The following is an 18109-nucleotide window of genomic DNA, read 5'->3' as shown; positions in this document are numbered from 1 at the left end:
GTACTCGGTATCGGGTATAGTAGCTGGCGCCGGTGTTATTTTATCCACGGTGACCACGATAACCCCGATCGCTGTTCCAATCGCTGTCTCCGCAATGACAACAGTTGCTGGAGTTGCCAACGCAATCACTAGGAAGATATCATCGTGTTTTCAGAAAAAACTCAACGAGTATACAGTAAAACATCAAATAGTATCCGACGCATACTCGAAATTATCCGGGTTGATCTCGTTATCGATTGATAATTTGTTCGTATCCGATGTTGAATTCTCCACGATGGTCCAGTTGTATAGCTCCGCGATGTCAAAAATCGAGGATTTTCAACTGGAAGCCGAAACCACCTGGTTGTTGAAATTAGACACTAAAGAAAACGAATAATAATAATGTCGCTGAACCCCGAAGGGTCTCAATTACTTCAGCGGATCGCGGAGAATACCACTCCGGTACAAACAAATATGATATCGATAACATCAACGAAACCCGAATTCAGTGTAAACTTCCCATCGCCGGTTCCAGTGAAGGAAATAGCGCTGGCAAAATTGCGAGTATATCACAGTTGGCCTAATATTCGAGCAGACGCATTTAACGGACAACAACCTAATAACTCGCTGGTTTTTGCATGGACAAATAAGCCCGATGGGACCCCAGACTGGAATGAGGTTACAATACCAACTGGGTCATACCAAATAGAACAAATCAATAAAGAATTTCAACGCAGGATAAAATCGATCACAGGAAAGGAATCAAAAATCGCTATTACGGTTCATGAACCGACGTTATCGTCGACGATTGAAATAAGCACACCGGGGTATATGGTTGATATTTATAACAGTTCAATAAGAACCATACTAGGATGGCCTGAGAATCCACCCGCGGACTTGCACACGAATGAGAAATCGTATCATGAGATTAATCCCGGGTATCGAGATAATTTGTCTATTATGAAAAACACGTCATTACCCAGCAGGTTTATATTTCAAGACATGGACGCCATGCAGTGGTATTTTCAGTATGACAAAACCCCTGAATCGATCGTCGTATTAACAGTTAATTTAGATGATATCACTAATGCGTTTGCCGAGATTAATTATATTTACCATTCACAACTAGAACAGCTACGGCAAACAAAAGCACGAAAACACGTTGAGGTGTTAAATCAACTTATATCAGACATGGAATATATCAATGAACGAATCGTTAAAACAATATCCGATAACAGCGATGGTAATAAACAAAAACTCCTAACCGAGTATAATATCACAGAAGCCGATTTACCCAATTTAAAGTTTTCAGGATACAACGCACCAGAACTAAGAAAATCTCTTAATGATTTTCTCGGTCCATCAACTTATATCCTCAAACACGATAACGGAGATGGTGGTAGGCATATTGCTCCATACAACGTAAATATCGCATCAGTGATAGCGATCAATCTAGTGTGTGATGTTATCGAAGGGAGTTATCAGGTGGATACCAAGCAATCAAATCAAGCTCAACAGGGGTATATCCTTTATTCGTTTTCACCAACAGCCCCTCCGCGATTTTTGATCATTGAGAGTCCGATTAATCCGGTCTATATGCGATGCCATGATCGGTTTTTAACGAGAATTAATTTTAGAATTACCGATCAGTCAAATAACCTAATTGATCTGCAAGAGGAGGAGTTAGTGATCACTCTGTTTGTAAGATCATTGTAAATAACCACTTAGCAGCAGAGGGGACAATGACATCGACGCGGTCGTCGATGTGCTTACCGGACGCTGACGACGCTGGGGATCGACGCGCAGAAGGTGTTAATTAAACCAAATGACGACGCGACGATCCCCCAACGACGACGTCGTTTTTTTTTTACCAGGCGCTGACGACACTAGATCGTTGAGTTGCAGAAAGTAATAATTAAGCAAAATAACGATTGGACAAAATGTCCGATTCGCCCCCTCTGCTGCTCATGGTCTTGGTGTGGCTCCCAAAATTTTGTACATGTATATTCATTCATACATGAATAAATATTTTTTGTTCAAAGTACGTGAAATAGTGTACAATAAATGTATTATCATTTTGGGGAAGAGATCGCATATGAATTCGAATATAATATGATTGTGGCATGGTTCCTAAAATTTTAAATACATGTACATGTATTTTTCTCATACCGGGATTTTTTTTTTTTAAGTATGAGAAATAGTGTGTAAAACGTTTATTATCATTTTGGGGAAAAGTTTGCATATGAATTTGAATATAATACGATCATGGGTAGCTTCTGAAATTTAACAATTTCACCAGGTTCTTGAAGTGTTATGCCAAAATAAACATTATTGGAAATGTTACTTATTACTGATCCATAAGTAAAGCCAGTAAGTTGTCTTTGTGATTGTCTTCAATTAATTCTGTATACATTCATTGCTTAAACAATAGCCAACATGTGTTTCTTCTTTAACTGCATACACAACCAGGCAGCAGACAATGCGGTGGTTGATAAAAGATTCTCACAACCCACTAGAAACCAGTGAAAGCCAATGTCAAAAGACAAGGATTGAATCTCACTTCTTTGTCTTGCAGAAGCCATAGCAAGTAGAAACATAGTAAAGTGTGAGATTTTGAATGGAAGTTTCAAGCTTCACTCAGTGGTTCACACAGGGCTTGGGTAATGACCATAAGAAACAAAATTCCATCTTGGTGTAAGAAACCGGGAGACCAGTCTGAGAAACCTAAAACACCAGCCAAGAGGTTCAAGGTGACAGAATCCTGATAGCCCTTGAGAGTGGATACTGAACATCTTTTGGTCTTAAAAAAGAACAAAAGGAAATCAGCAATAAAGTTAAGGGGACCAAAGAGGATCAACATGTTCCCACTGCACCCAATGCAGACAATTCTCCTCCAGGCATTGTAAACCTTGGAAGGAGAAGCTCTTTTGGTGTGAATAATGCAACTGGTAACTCGGACCAAAAATCTGTTCTGGCAGAGAGAACACTAGAGATGAGCCAGACAAGAAGGTGGAGAGTGTGTTGGCTGTTTTGGAGGAGGGATCCCTCCTGTGAGGAAGAGATCTGGGTTGTTCTATCAACAGGTTGAGGAGATCAATGGACAATGATCAATGGGGCCACAATGGGGCAATGTGAATGATCAGAGCAGAAAAGTTCTGACTACTTGCAGAACTTGTGGTAGCAGTTGGAAGGGCAGGATTCAAGCCTAAGTGAATAGGCAATCTCACTGGAAGCTGAATGAATTGATTGCCCATGCCCTCTGATCTGGGATAAACATGTGAAAGGGAAGTATGTTGTTGAGCTTGGTTGCAAATAGGTCCATTACAGGTCTTCCCCAGAGGGAAAACAGTGACTCTGTTACTGAGTGGTGAGGAGACCATTCTGTGAGGACAGCATGGTCTGTTCTGGATTGACTGTTCGATAATAAGTTTATCTTGCCCAGAATGTGGGAAACTCAGATTGTGACCTTCTCTGAGGCTCTCCAGATGATGAGATTCCAGACCTCCATGCAAAGAGAAGTGGCATGTGTGCCTCCTTGATGTTGTAGATATGCTAAGATGAACTTGTTGTCTGAGGAGACCATAAGATACCAGCCCCTTATTATGTCAACGCAACCTTGCAGTGCTAGAAATACTGCTTTCATTCCAAGGTTGCTGATGTGGACAGACAATTCTGCCCGAGTCCAAGAACAGTGGAGAATCATGCCCTCAAGCTCTAATTGTGACCCACAACTGGAATCTGACACATTGTTGAACAGATAGGAGTGGGTATCAGAATCATGCATGAGAACCCCAATCAGGAATCCGTCTCAATTCATTCACCAAGCAGATGGTGGTGAAAAACTAGTCTGAGAGAAACTCTGTGAGCCCACTAACTTGTGAGAAGGAGGAAATGTAGAGGTTGCATGAGGTATTCAAGGTTCAGAGCAGGGGAAAAGACACAGGCAAGCACACAACACAGTTTCTCATAGCGTCTCTATGAGAGCCATATTTGAACTACCCAATCCAGAGAAACCCAGACCAAGTTTTAGCTGTGAGGTAGTTAATCCACACATAAAAAGAGACCTGTGATGGAAGAAGTTCTGACTTCAAGGATAGGTAAGAGACCAACCTGAGTTAACATGGACCAAGAGCAGAACAGATCCTGATGAAGTGACTAAACCTGAACACTGTTGATCAGCCAGTTGTCGAACTACTTGAGAATCAATGTTCCCTTTATATAGCGGTAGGCCCATGATCCAGGTGAAGACTCTGAGTGAGGAAGAGATTCTGGATGGCAGAACCCAGAATTGTAAAACTTCCTGGTCTAGGCAAAAATTAAACATTTGCAGTGTGGAGGAAAGAAGGGATATGCAAACAGGCATCCTGAAGGTAGATGGAGATGGCCCAATCGAATGGATGTAGAGTGTTCTGGATTGAGGAGGTTCTCTCCATCTAGAAGGTTTCCTCCAACAGAAACTGGATGAGTGGGGAGAGATCAATTAAGGTTCTAAATTTCCCACTTTTGTAAGTGACCAGGAAGATTCGGGGAAAGATGGAGGGAGAGTGATTGTTCAAGACCCTCTTGAGTGCCCATTCTGCAAAAGGAAAAGATTGGACTGGGGAAAGAAAATGGAGGTCCTTGATAGTGGGGGTTGTTCCCGAAACTGGAGCTGATAACCCTCATTACAAAGGAGGGGACCCACCTATCATTCGTGATGCTTGACCTACCCTCTGAAAAGAGGCCTAGGTGTGTACCTACTGGGATGTGCATGAAGAGTATGCACAGCAGGAGAGGGTTTAATTGCTAGGGTTGTCCCCTCCCCCTTTCATGCTGGTAAGAAAGGAAGGAAGATCAGAGAACTTCCTCACAGATCTGCAGTAACGTGGGTGCTGCAGTGGACCTGATGAGGAAGTGGTCTAGTAGGAGTTGGGGATTGGACTGGGCTTACGCCAGCTTGAAAAATTTGCAGATGGCTACTGAGGGCAATTTGCCTGATCTCATTTTATGGTTGATTGTGATGGACCATGAGTGGAGAGAAAGATCAAGGCTGAAGAAGCCAGGTTAGGAATTATGCCCCCAAGAGGGTCTCGACTTCTAAAGGAGCAGTTCTTAGAAGGTCTTTACTGTGGTTAAACAAGACCTATGAGGAGTCCAATGTAACGTAATGGTGGATATGTGGAAAGTCTGCCAATAATACCATGGCAACATAGCGTATGCCAAGATGTCTGGCCACAGCATCCTGCACAGGTAGGAATTCGACTGGATTCAAAGAGGCCTCTCACAGCATCCTAAAGACAGTAGCTGAGAATAAGTTGGCATGCAAAACTACGGTTAAAAGAAACCCATTTCCTGCTACAAGGCATCAATTGTTTTGATAGGAAGGCGATCCCAGGCTCCCACAGAAATACCCACTTGGGCTGCATTGGCATCCAAAGAAGGAAGTTTGATAGGCCACTTTGTGGGATGTACCTGGTAGCTGGAAGAAGAAATAGGGGGTCTCAACGTTGAGGAACAGACCATCCTCTACCTTAGCCTTGTTTATACCTCAGTGATATTTCCTCAGTTGTGGATGAATGTGGGAGAAGTAAGAGGTCTGGTTGAGTTGGTACCCCAGAGATCTTTCCCAAAATGGAAAGGATCCTTATGGACTGTGTGTATGGTGGTTGGGGGTACAAGTCCGGGGGTAACAGATAGTAAATCTTTTTCACCACATTATCATAGGACCTGAAAGGTGTTATTGCCAAAGCTTCTATCTAGAACTTGCTGGAGACACTGAGAGAGAGAGAGAGAGAGAGTGTGTGCATCATCATCATCATCATTGTCAAGGATGCTCCTAGATCGAAAGGCTGGGCAACACCATGTCCCTTGATGGAAGGGGAATAGGAGCACTCTGTGATGACAATGATGATGACTTTATTTAAAGAAGCTTATTTTGGTAAACTGACCTATCTTCCATGTGGCCTTCTACAATGTCATTTGTACTTGTGTGTGTGTGTGTGTGTGTGTGTATATATAATGCACAATTATTACAAGATGAGGCAAATGCTATTAAAAACTAGACAACTGATCTACTGCTACAATAAAATGTGCACAAGGCTTTAAGGATGAGTACTATATTTATCGTATATGTTGGTACACGATAAAATAGTTGGGTTTTTTTCCTATCCCAGAACTTATGGTGAAACTTTCTTCACCTAGTTCATATGTCCCAAGAATTAAGAAATGAAATAAATTTGTATTGAATTTGTGTCCCCACCCCCACTGCATGTGCAATAAAATAGATAAACAAAATGCTTATTTGATATTAAAAAGAAAGACACCTACCTTGTATTGTTATCATTTATTCCTTTTTTCATCATCATGAGTATTAAAGAATAAAATATATCCACGAACTCCATATATGCAGCATAGGCTTCCATACAGTGTATCGCTTATGTCCGATAACACACGACATGTTGTTCATTGACATGAACATCGAGAAACAAATTGTGTTTGGTTGTGCTCAAAGAACAATATTTTTGCTAGCACGGGTTACAAAAGTATCATTAAAGCAAGTTGCTGTGTATATTATTTACAGAGATATGAAGACCTGTTTGTGTTATAACTAAAGATGCCAAGTGAATAGAAGCTCAGGTGTTGAATAAATACAACTAGCAGTGAGCAGCAAACTCATTCTTTGAACTTACTGACAGGACATCAAATACAAAGGTTATTTTTATTACAAAGCAATCCAACCTTGGATGCCAACTTTGGACACTTTGAATGTGGTTTTTCTGTTGTTAAAGAATATCAATACAAAGGTTGTTTTATTGCAAAGCAAGCTGACCTCGGAAGCCAACTTTGGATTCTTTTAAGTGTGCCGATTTTCTTTCTTTTTTATTTTTTATTTTTTTTGTCGGGAGTATACAACGATGGCTGAAATATGGAAGCTAACTTTTGTTTTTTACACTGGTATTCACAGAAAGTGTGAAAATAAATTGAAACACTGGAAAAAAATTAAAGTGAAAATATAGTGCTTCCTTCATGGACACTGATGACCCAGCATTGCCCAGATGATTTGGAGACAATAAAATCATTTGATGAATTTGTTAAGGCCAGAAAAGAAGTAGATGATTTGCAAACGAGATGAAAATAATCAACTGATATCTTGAAGACAACTGCATTTCACACAGGCACTCAGTGTTAGGCACAAAATAACCAATATTGAATTATATCCAGGTCAACTATATGGCAGTATCTTGCAAATAAAAATCATTATTTTAAAACACATTCACCTGAGTGCAAGTGACAATCGTTTCGCTAGCATCAGTTACAAATGTATCATTAAAGCAAGTTATTGCTGTGTATATCATTTACCCACAGACATGAAGGCTTGTCTGTATTAATTATAACTACAGATGCCAAGCACATAGAAGCCCGGGTAGTGAAAAAACAAAACTGGCAGCGAGCAGAAAACTCATTGTTTGAACTTACCAACAAAACATCAAAGACAAAGGTTATTTTTATTACAAAGCAAGCTGACCTCGGAAGCCGACTTTAGATTCTTTTAAGCATGCTGATTTTGTAATATTTTTATACATTAATATAAAAATATGGCAGAGATATGGAAGCTAACTTTGGATCCTTTTCACCGGTATTCATGGGAACACTGAAAATAAATTGAAACAATGGAACAATTTTTAAAGGGACACAATACAGTGCTTCATGCATGGACATCAATGACCCAGTGTTGCCCAGAAGAGTGGAGAAAATAAAATAATCTGATGAATTTGTGAAGGCAAAAAAAGAAATACATGATTTTGCCAACAATATGACCATCAACATGGATGAAATTCTAGTGTACTTTGATCTCATTCCTGAATGGACTGATAAGATTGGGGTCAAAAGTGTGCAAATTGGCATGACTGGTGCAGATATGAAAAATCTGACTTTAGTCCTTGCAGTTTCTGCTGATGTGTTGCCTCTTACAATAATTTTTCATGATATGAGAAAGCTACAAAAACTATTCATGCACCGAAAGAATTTTGATTGTAAGTGTGCAGAAGAAGGATTGTACTAATGAGATAAAGCTGCAGTGGATTAAACAGTTTTATCTCAAATACGCAGGTTTATATTTTTTTTAAATAAAATTTTAGATGGAGTACCTTTCTCGATATGTAATTTTTGAATGATTTAAAAGGTGTCCCACTTATGACTCAGACAAAACAATGTGTCCCAGAACATACAGTGCACCAAAAAATTACTTTCAAAATTAATTTATGGTGTCTGAACAAATATGGTGTCCCAACATATATGGTAAATATGGTACATACAGGATTCATACAAATAGTAGTAGCGAACATATGTGAAATATTATAACAGAGTATATGATAAGAATGTTGTAAAAAATAGTAGTACTGAATTAAATAAAATCACAGTCAACTGATTGTTTCTCGATGTTTACTAAGAAGCTTCTTGAAAGATTGGCATAAGTTATATAAGTGGTATGGAATTCTACAGCTTGACTCCAGAAAAAGCAAAACTCTTCTTATAAAAATCTAAACTTGGGTTTAAAAAAGGTAAATATAATTTGTTTGAGATGGATCTTAGTTCATACATACGTAGATGTTTAACAAATTTAAAGTTACACTGAAACTAAGTTCTCTGCTGAAATGAAAGCCACTGTAGGGTTTTAAATAGATTTGTTGATTGTGTATCCCACACTGTTGGACTAGTGGTGTTTCAATGCAAATGGAAGTTCCTGATGTAAACAAGCAGTCAGACTGCTTGCTGTCCCTTTCTGGTTTCTAGAATAGTCTATTTCAGTAAAAACTGTGTCTTCTGCATCCAATATCTGCAATGTCTAGTTATAATAATTCTAACACAAACTGAATAAATAAAAAATATGAACTCTTTTATGCAGTTATTCAAAGATATGTAAATTCAAAATTTATGAAATTATTGAGATTTTCAAAGTGTGAACTACATCACATCTGTTGCTTGAAAACACAGACTGGCCCAAGCATATATGGCGACTGTGTTGCTAAATAAACTCCTGTTTGATTCAAAATGCCAACAAACTAACAGTGTTTGGGAAGTATAAATCAATGAAATAAATAACTAGGTTCTTTGCATTTTTCACCCTTGCTGCCTTGTTTTTTAAATTGTTAGGTGGGGGTACAATCAGGATGGTGTGAGAACAGTATATCTTTATTTCCTTGCTAAACATATTATCTGACAAGACTGAATACACAGATACTGTATTTCTGACTGTCATTTCATTTATCAATTCCCCTCCCCTCCCCACCACACAAACACATGTACATGCAATCATAGAATTTTCATTCTTTTTGTATATATGGCAGTTCAGTATATAATGCAGTCAGAAGTTATGGACCTTTAAACATTTATAAGAAGGAAAGCTCTATTATATTGGGCAACAATAGATGAGTGATCAGGGCTCCTACCAAGCAAAAATCAGTCCTGAAAATTGAGATATTGGGTTTGTAATTAAAGAAATTACATCATGTGGCAGGTCACTTCATCTTGGACATACAGCTTTGTGTGTTCATATTTGTGATATTTGATAAGAAAATTCACAATGTCAAAGATGACGGATAAAGTCATAATTGCACTGTAAAAGAAATTCCAAGTAACCAAGGTAAAACATGCATAAAATTATTTTAAGGTACATGTTTAAGCATTAGTACCTATAATTATGCCATTTACATTGCCTACATTAAAGTGATTACAGCCTCATGAGATGATAAATGAGCCAGATGCTATTCCAGATTAACCCATCCTGATGCTGATACATGTACCATGTACTTGTTGCATAATCTTTAAGTCTTTTCACGTCTAAAAGGGGTAAATAATATGAGGCCTACTTTTTGGCCCAAAAATTTAAACAATTTCAACAAAATTAGTTGATGATAAAATACCAAGGCACAAGACTGAATAACATGTGAATAACCTAAATTGCATTTAGTTCTTGTTTACTCTGAGTCACAACAGCTTTGACCTCTAACCTTTTTTCCCCCAAGTCAATAGTCCTCTTCCATACCAAACCGCTCCGGTGGCCTAGTGGTTAGAGCGTCTGCCTCGGATGCGGGAGGTCGTAGGTTCGATCCCCGGCCGAGTCATACCAAAGACTTACAAAAACGGTACTAACAGCTGCCTCGCTTGGCGCTCAGCATTAAGAGGTTAGTGTTAGGACTGGTCGGCCTGGTGTCAGGATAATGTGACTGGGTGGGACATCATGCTACATGTCTGCGGCATGATGCCCCAGTGCTAGACATCACTATAAACTGCCACATTGCAGACATCGTAGCGATATGACTGAAAAATTGTTAAAGCTACGTTAAAAATCCAAATCACACACACACTCTTCCATACCATCACCATTTTTTTATTTTTCAACCAGTGACATTAATTATTGACGTATTGACCCCCAAATCAATCGGTTTCTACCTTTTCTTCTTTCAGTCATTGACACTTTAACCTTTTTATCTTTTTACCCTGTAATTGATAGACTTCTTCCTTACCCAAAGTGCAAGCTAATTGCAAAGGTCAATAACAGTATGATGGTAGGGAAGTCAGGTAACTGCAGAAATGACCTATGGAAGAGACAGACTGATAGATGAACAAGTCTTATAGCTCAATATGATTTGCCTGTGTTGGATATATAGAAAAACAATTACATGCACACATCTACAGGATCATATTAATCCCCAGGTTACATTTTATATAAAATGGCAGGGTTACAAAAACTGGGAAAAGGTAGGAAAAGACATTTTTTTAAATACAAATTTTACTTAAAGTTTTTGGCACAAGTTTACAAATTGGCATTTCGATCATAATTCATAAAAAGACAACTGTTCTGAAATCTGAAGAATTTATTATGTAATCAATCTCAACATGATGTGCTAACATTACGACACAACAATTTCATATCAAGAAAATTTTAATAATCAGACAATAGAGCCATGGAAAATTAAATGGGTAACAGCTGGGAGTTTTCTACGGTGTTTATGTGTAAAATTAATTAAATTTTTTGCCTTGAAATTATGAGATTAATTACCCTTGAGTATGACCATCTTCACATTGACTTTCACACGCCACTGAAGTGCATGGTTGTCTGCATGATACTGCCTGTTCATCCGGAGTTCCATCCAAGGCTTTGGGGTCTGTCCTAAAAAGTTAATCAATCAATATTTCATACATGCAATATAATGTTAATAATTAATTGTTTGAAGAAAAAAATTCAGTGCAGCTGATTCATACAACATCTGAGGAGTAATTTAGACATGCAATGTAGGTATTTTTTTAATTATTCAGGGCCATTCCCAATTACAGAAGCAATCATTTTGGAACCTGAATGAGAAATGTTTATAGATGAAGCACATCTATGTAACTGCTTTTGAGCATGATCAGTTCATGAAATGAAACTTCACCCACAGTTACAACATTTAGTTTGCTCTTAATGGGATTCTAGGAACTTCAAAAATCAGAGTGCATTCAAGGTAATTTAAAACAGTCTCCATTTATATGAGATTGTGGCATACACAAGCTGTTAAAAACCAGATTTTAAAGTAAGTTGTATAGAAGTTGTTTACTCTTACACAACACTTTTTTAAGCTGGAAGCACCTACAATGTTAGATAAGCAATCAAATATAAATCATCTGATTTAACTAAATTAGTGACAAATCCACATTCAACTTTGTTGTACTTTGAATTGGTTTCCCAAATTCATTCATGTGTACAACCCATTATAGAAACTTTACTCCTCTGCTGACACTCATATTCTCACTGTTCCTACTGTTAAAATAAAGTCATATGAACATCATTCTTTTCTATACCAGGACCCACTTATGTGGAAGTAACTGCCCCTTGATCTTAGACAGAAGGTCACTGATCTCATTTAAGAGTGTACCTATTTTGACTACAAGAACAGATTTAAAGACTTAATAATGTTTATTTCCTTACTGTCAGCATGCTTTTGTTTAGTGATTTCATGGTGTTTGTTTTTGTAATTATGTCATTGCACATGCTTTTATGTGCAGGCTTAATCTAATACTGTAAAGCATTTAGTGCTTCTCAAGATTAGGCACTTTACCAAATCCACATTATTATAATTATTATTATTATTATAAAAGGGGCAGTGATATACTGTGATGCTTTACAGTTGAGTAACAAATGTATTTACTTCTTACTTCTAGCTTCCGACTTCTTCAAAAATATTGTAGAACAATAGATTTACATGTGTAGGAACAATGACTTGTATCGGTATTTCTTTTTTTCTTGTATCTTTTGTGAATTTTAATGTACATTGCTCACATTATTTAACATATTCCAATGCAAAACTAATTCCGCAAACAACCATGAGTTATCATATTACAGTGAAAAATTAATTTAGAAAGAAAAAGTGAGAAAATAACTCATAAAAAATTGTAACAGGATTGTTCACCATGTCAGCTTGTTTTTGGACAGTAACATTTAACTGTCTTCATGTAGTATAAGGTGTATCCCATTAAGTTCTGTTGATGAAAGAACAAATGAAATGCTTTAGGCAAGGCTTTGTGTTTTATTTTGTAATACACATTTGAAACTGCAACATGTAAATAATGGCAATAGATATTTATCATTAGTTACTGAACTCTAAGGCTTGCTAATTATTATAAAGTGCATTTGTGAGCTGCTGCCTAAAAAAAAGATGAAGGGTCACTTAGGGCTGTTCTATTTAAACATACATGGTACGCAGGGAAGGCAGTTTTTTGAAAATATATGCTTGGATACTTTCATTTTACAGAGTTCATATTAAAATGGGAAGAAAATTCTAAATTTCATCTATGGTGAGTACCCTACATTAAATGTGCCTTCCCTGCATCCCAGGTATATTTTACCAGAACAGCCCTTATGAAAATGGTACTTATGAGTGATGGTTGTTGTGACTTTCACCCTGAGGCAAGTGGTACATCTGTGAATATGTAAGACCTGTCATGACATCCAAATGGGGGTGGGGGATTTGGATTTTTAATATAGCTTTAACTATTTTTCAGTCATACTGCTACAATGTCTGCAGTGTGGCAGTTGATAGTGATGTCTAGCAATGAGGCATCATGTCACAGACATGTGGCATCATGTCCCACTCAGTCACATTATCTTAACACCAGGCCAGCCTGTCCTAACACTAACTCTTAATGCTGAGTGCCAAGTGAGTCAGATGTTAAAAACGTTCTTTTAAAAGTCTTTGGTATGACTTGGTCAAGGTTTGAATGCACAACCTCCCGCATCTGAGACGGATACTAAAACGACTTAGGCCTCCAGTGGGGTCACCTCCAAAAGGTTAAAGTTTTATTAAAATATCTTTACTGATTCAAAAGTTATACCCATACAGAGACATCTAAACTACTCAAGGTTCCAACATGTTAACCCTATCTTCACCTTCACGTTTAAGGATGATGCTGATAACTACTGACCAATATCAATGCTACCAAACTTGTCAAAATTGATTGAAAAACATGTCCATTACTCATTCATGTCATATTTAACCAAACACTTGCTGTTACACCCTAATCAATCAGGCTTTAGACAGAAACATTCCTGTGAGACTGCCTTGATCTCCCTAACTGATAAATGGCTTCACGCACTTGACCAAGGTAGAATAATAGGATCTGTATTTGTAGATTTCAAAAAAGCTTTTGACACGATGGATCATGAAATCCTTTTCAAGAAACTGAAAATCTACCAATGTGATAAAATAACAATTAGATGGTTTACTTCTTACTTAAGTGAGAGAACACAACATGTTTACATAAATAATGTTCTGTCTGAACCTGGAACAATTAGATATGGAGTACCACAAGGCTCAATTCTAGGTTCATTACTATTCATTTTATTTATTAATGACCTACCAATTTTACTAAGAGACTCAATATCATCTACAGATCTCTATGCAGATGACACAACATTGTCAGACATCCAAAACACAAAGCTTGAACTTAAAATTTCTTTACAGGATGCCCTAAACAAATTGGAAAACTGCTGCACATGCAATGGCATGGTGGTAAATACTGTGAAAACTAAAATATTGCTCATCTCAACATGGCAAAAAGGACAAATCTTGATAGTGATGAACTATGTCTGACATTGAAGGATACAAATTTGCAAATGGTCTGTCATGATAGACTACATGGTGTTCTGATAGATAATAATCTATCATGGACTGAATATATCAGTAAAAAAGTCAATTCAAGTTTATGGCTTCTCAGTAGGATTAGACATTTTCTCCCGGAAAGGTACAGAAAACTATTTTATAACTGTTACATACAACCCTATTTAGACTACTGTAATACAGTATGGAGTAATTCAGATGATAAAAACATAGCAAAGGTGACACATCTACAAAAAAGAGCATTAAGGCTAATATCAATTCAGAAAGAAAGCAAGGAAAATTTAGCTGGTAAGTTAAAAATATTACCTATTAAAGACCTATTTGTTTGAGAAAAGCGAAATTAATGTACAGGATATCCCATAATAGTGCTCCTGAATAAGACATTTTCTCCCGGAAAGGCACAGAAAACTATTTTATAACAGTTACATAAAACCCTATTAAGAGTACTGTAATACAGTATGGGGTAATTCAAATGATAAAAGCATAGCAAAGGTGACACATCTACAAAAAAGAGCATTAGGGCTAATATCAATCCAGAAAGAAAGCAAGGACAATTAAGCTGGTAAGTTAAAAATATTATCTATTAAAGACCAAATCTGTTTGAGAAAAGCGAAATTAATGTACAGGATATTCCATTATAGTGCTCCTGAATATTTACAATCACTATTCCAGTATAGGCTACCTGGTAATACTCCACACCTGCGATCCATGTCTACCAAACAGTATAAAATTCCCAAACCTAATAAGGAGTTATTTAAAAAACAGTTTCCACTACTCTGGAACTCTGCTCTGGAATAGTATTCCAACTGAGATTAGAAATGCCCAAAATAGAATTTCCTTCTTCCAAACCCACCATATCCAGTGGCTTCAGAGATGCAGCTAAAATAAATAAATTCCTTTGCATGAGGGCCTCAAGGTAGATTAGTTCTTAGCAAATTGTGTTAATCTCTTTAAATAAGGTCATTATTATTATTATTATTATTATTCACAGACTGATTAGATATTTTAGTGCTTTGTCCCAGTGACATCTATTGAATGTGACAAGTTGTCTCCTTAGCATGTAATGCCAACTAACCAATGGTATGTAAGAGCGGTGCATTATACATTGGCTGAAAACGGTGGAGACAATTGACTTCAATTTGACACTTTGTAATTTTAACACTGAAAGTATGATGACGTAACAGAGAGAAGCCATTACAGGTGTATCCTAGGTAAAGGATGTATTTGTACGAACACGGTCTGGCAGTGAAAACAGTTGCTCATTTATAGTCCATTCCAGTTGTGTGTTCCTTTGCCTCGATCATGTAGGAACAGTGTTCAAATTTAATCAACTTGATTTTGATTGCATGTGTTGGCCTGCCACTGCATCCAACAACAAAAGAAGAAGACAGACCTGAAGCACTGAAATATGTAACTGATTCACCAATGTGTATATATGGGTAATACATCAGAACATTGGCTAATGATGATGATACACAGATAGAGGTCACTGATTTACACTGTTCCCTGCCATCACATTGACCTCAAATCAGAAGTCATGTCTCTGGTATAAAATCCACTGTCTAGCTATGCTAGATAACTGGTTAAGGTTTCACTAAAGTAACTGAAGTAGTTAAAATTTTATACAGAAGACATGAATGATGCATGTCTGGGAAATAACTTTTGCTGCAGTGGTCTCCACTTTAAGATGGGGGTATGGCTATGGTATATAATACACTGTCTAGACATGACATATAATAATTGCCTGAAATACTTTGCTTTATTCAATAGGCAGGAAGGAACAGTAACTACAATCGACCAAGTGACAGCCAATTCCTTTTTCAAAAATGTACCCAGATAAAATAGTTTGCAGAAATTTCAAAGCAAACAGATTACATTTGAAGCATCGATGTTATGAAAACATACTCGTCAAATAGAGAAAAAAAATCAGTTGCAATTAAGTAATACAATTATTTGATGTTGCCACCACAATATGAAATGGTCATTTGTTTGGTTCTCCAAAGCTCTCCTTTAGCGGTGACTTCAATAACGCATGCACCCCTCATCAAAGAAAGCTAACTACAATCTTCAATAAAAACAAAGAACATTTCTTCAAAGGAAGTCAGTACAAAACTTAAATAAAAGTAATGGAATCTGATGAATTTTTGCATTTTCCAACATGACTGGAACACATTAACTGTGCTGTGAAAGTTTCCTTTTCGCAGGGAAAAGTTTATGCTTAAAAATGCTACCAATGGCAGCTTAGGATGCTAACTAACTTCTACCGACTTGGGATGTACTGAAAAGTAAATGTGCTTCATCATTTGTTACGTGATTGTGCTACATTTTTCCACTGAATTCAGACCAATATGACCTGTGACAAAATTATTGAATATTTTAAATCTGTGTGTGTGCATATTTTCGATGGAATCGCTTGTATTGTGGATTCAATGTATATGATGAGATTTGCAGGGGAGTACAGTGATGACACTCTATTCATGCTATACATAAGACATGTATATATAAACAGTAGTCTCATTTAAGTAAAGTAAACTATTATATATGCCTTCTCTGTTTTCACTACAGGTGTATTTCTCATTTACTATGCATTTACTACACACATCCACACCTGGCTATTGTTTTGGAGTACATGCATCATTTTCTTCAGTTAACTGACCTGGTTGCTTATAACACAGTTTGGTCTATAACATGGTTGGGTTCTATGTTATAGCGGGGTCACACTATATAATCTTGCAGGGATATCAACAGTGTTGTTGGTCAACGATCCACTTGTACGACATAAGCCTAACTATTTAAATGGCAGTGTGTTGGATCTTGTAAGGCAACTAGTGTCATCAACTTATTTTTGCAACCAGGATTTATTTGTCCTGTATCCATCACACAGACTCACTAAAGAAATGAGAACCGGAAACATGAAAGCACATACGAATCACGATTTCAGTGTAGGAGTGATGCATTGGCACAGGACTGCAATGGGACAAAATTATAATGTTACAACTCTAAAGCCTTAAACTACATGAAACAGAAAGAAGCGAAACCAACAAATCTTGTAAAATTCAACAAACATTTTATTTCCCTCTAACTAATGAAAATTTTAAAGGAACTTACAGTCGTGTGTCTTAAATCCTAAATATTGTATCACAAGTCCAAAAGTAAAGAATACTCCAAATGAATTCAAACAGTCTTAAATAGGTTGTTGTACCAACACCCTTGATGTATCACAATATAGTCCAGAATGTCTTTCAATGATTTCACAAATATCCCAAATTAGTGTTTAAGTCCAAAAAGTCAATGAGCACTTTGTAATTCCAATTAATAATTTAAATAAATAATTCAGTAAATGATTCCACAGGCAAAAATGAAAATGGGAATGAATAATTTTGTTTCCCACAACCTTATGTACTAATTTAACTTGACCTAAGACACAATAAAAAGTCCAGGATGCGGGTTACAAGTCACTTCCAGAACATTCCAAGTTTGTAAATAAGGTTAGACCTCGAACTCAAACATCAGTAAACAAATTATTTATAACTTACAAACATGACAAAAAACAGCAACACACAAAACTCTACCCTCAATTATAAACAAAGGTCAAGCACACAATATGAAATTACATAACAATACACCTTGCATGATAATCTCAGATGAAATTTGTACAGTTCCATAAAATACCAAAGAGATATTCTTCACATGGTTGTTACAGAAAAAGAAGATCACATGTGAATATCAAGGTCAACCAATCATCCACCATTCTAGTTAGTGCAGCCTAGCATGAATGTCCTTCACAGAAGCCTGGTTGTCATGAAAGTAGTAAATTAAATGATTCCAGGTAGTTTCTAAATACATTACAAACATGTCTTTCTAATATCTTTGAAAGTGATGATAAACCTGATATAGGTATATAGTTATTCATATCAGAAAGGTCTCCTTCTTATATATTGGAGTTACTTTTGCCAGTTTTATCCACCTTCCTCCCATAGAGTTGAAAATGTCAG

At 37.0% G+C, this 18109-nt stretch overlaps 1 protein-coding gene across 6 annotated transcripts in view; it reads right to left on the bottom strand.

The window, feature by feature from the left end:
* The window catches only part of LOC149803274 (uncharacterized), a 386506-nt gene that overhangs the window by 148650 nt on the left and 219747 nt on the right, over positions 1-18109 (bottom strand). For all 6 annotated transcript variants that reach the window (XM_089952942.1, XM_089952943.1, XM_089952944.1 and 3 more), the window contains exon 13: positions 11021-11131. In XM_089952942.1, the coding sequence (XP_089809068.1) occupies positions 11021-11131 (111 nt within the window). The remainder of the gene's footprint in view (positions 1-11020; positions 11132-18109) is intronic.

The sequence above is a fragment of the Sinohyriopsis cumingii genome, chromosome 3 (genome assembly GCF_028554795.1).
Source record: "Sinohyriopsis cumingii isolate HCF-2022 chromosome 3, ASM2855479v2, whole genome shotgun sequence".
Lineage (NCBI taxonomy): Eukaryota > Metazoa > Mollusca > Bivalvia > Unionida > Unionidae > Sinohyriopsis > Sinohyriopsis cumingii.
The sequence above is the reverse complement of the archived record's forward strand: the minus strand, read 5'-3'. Positions and strand labels throughout refer to the sequence as shown.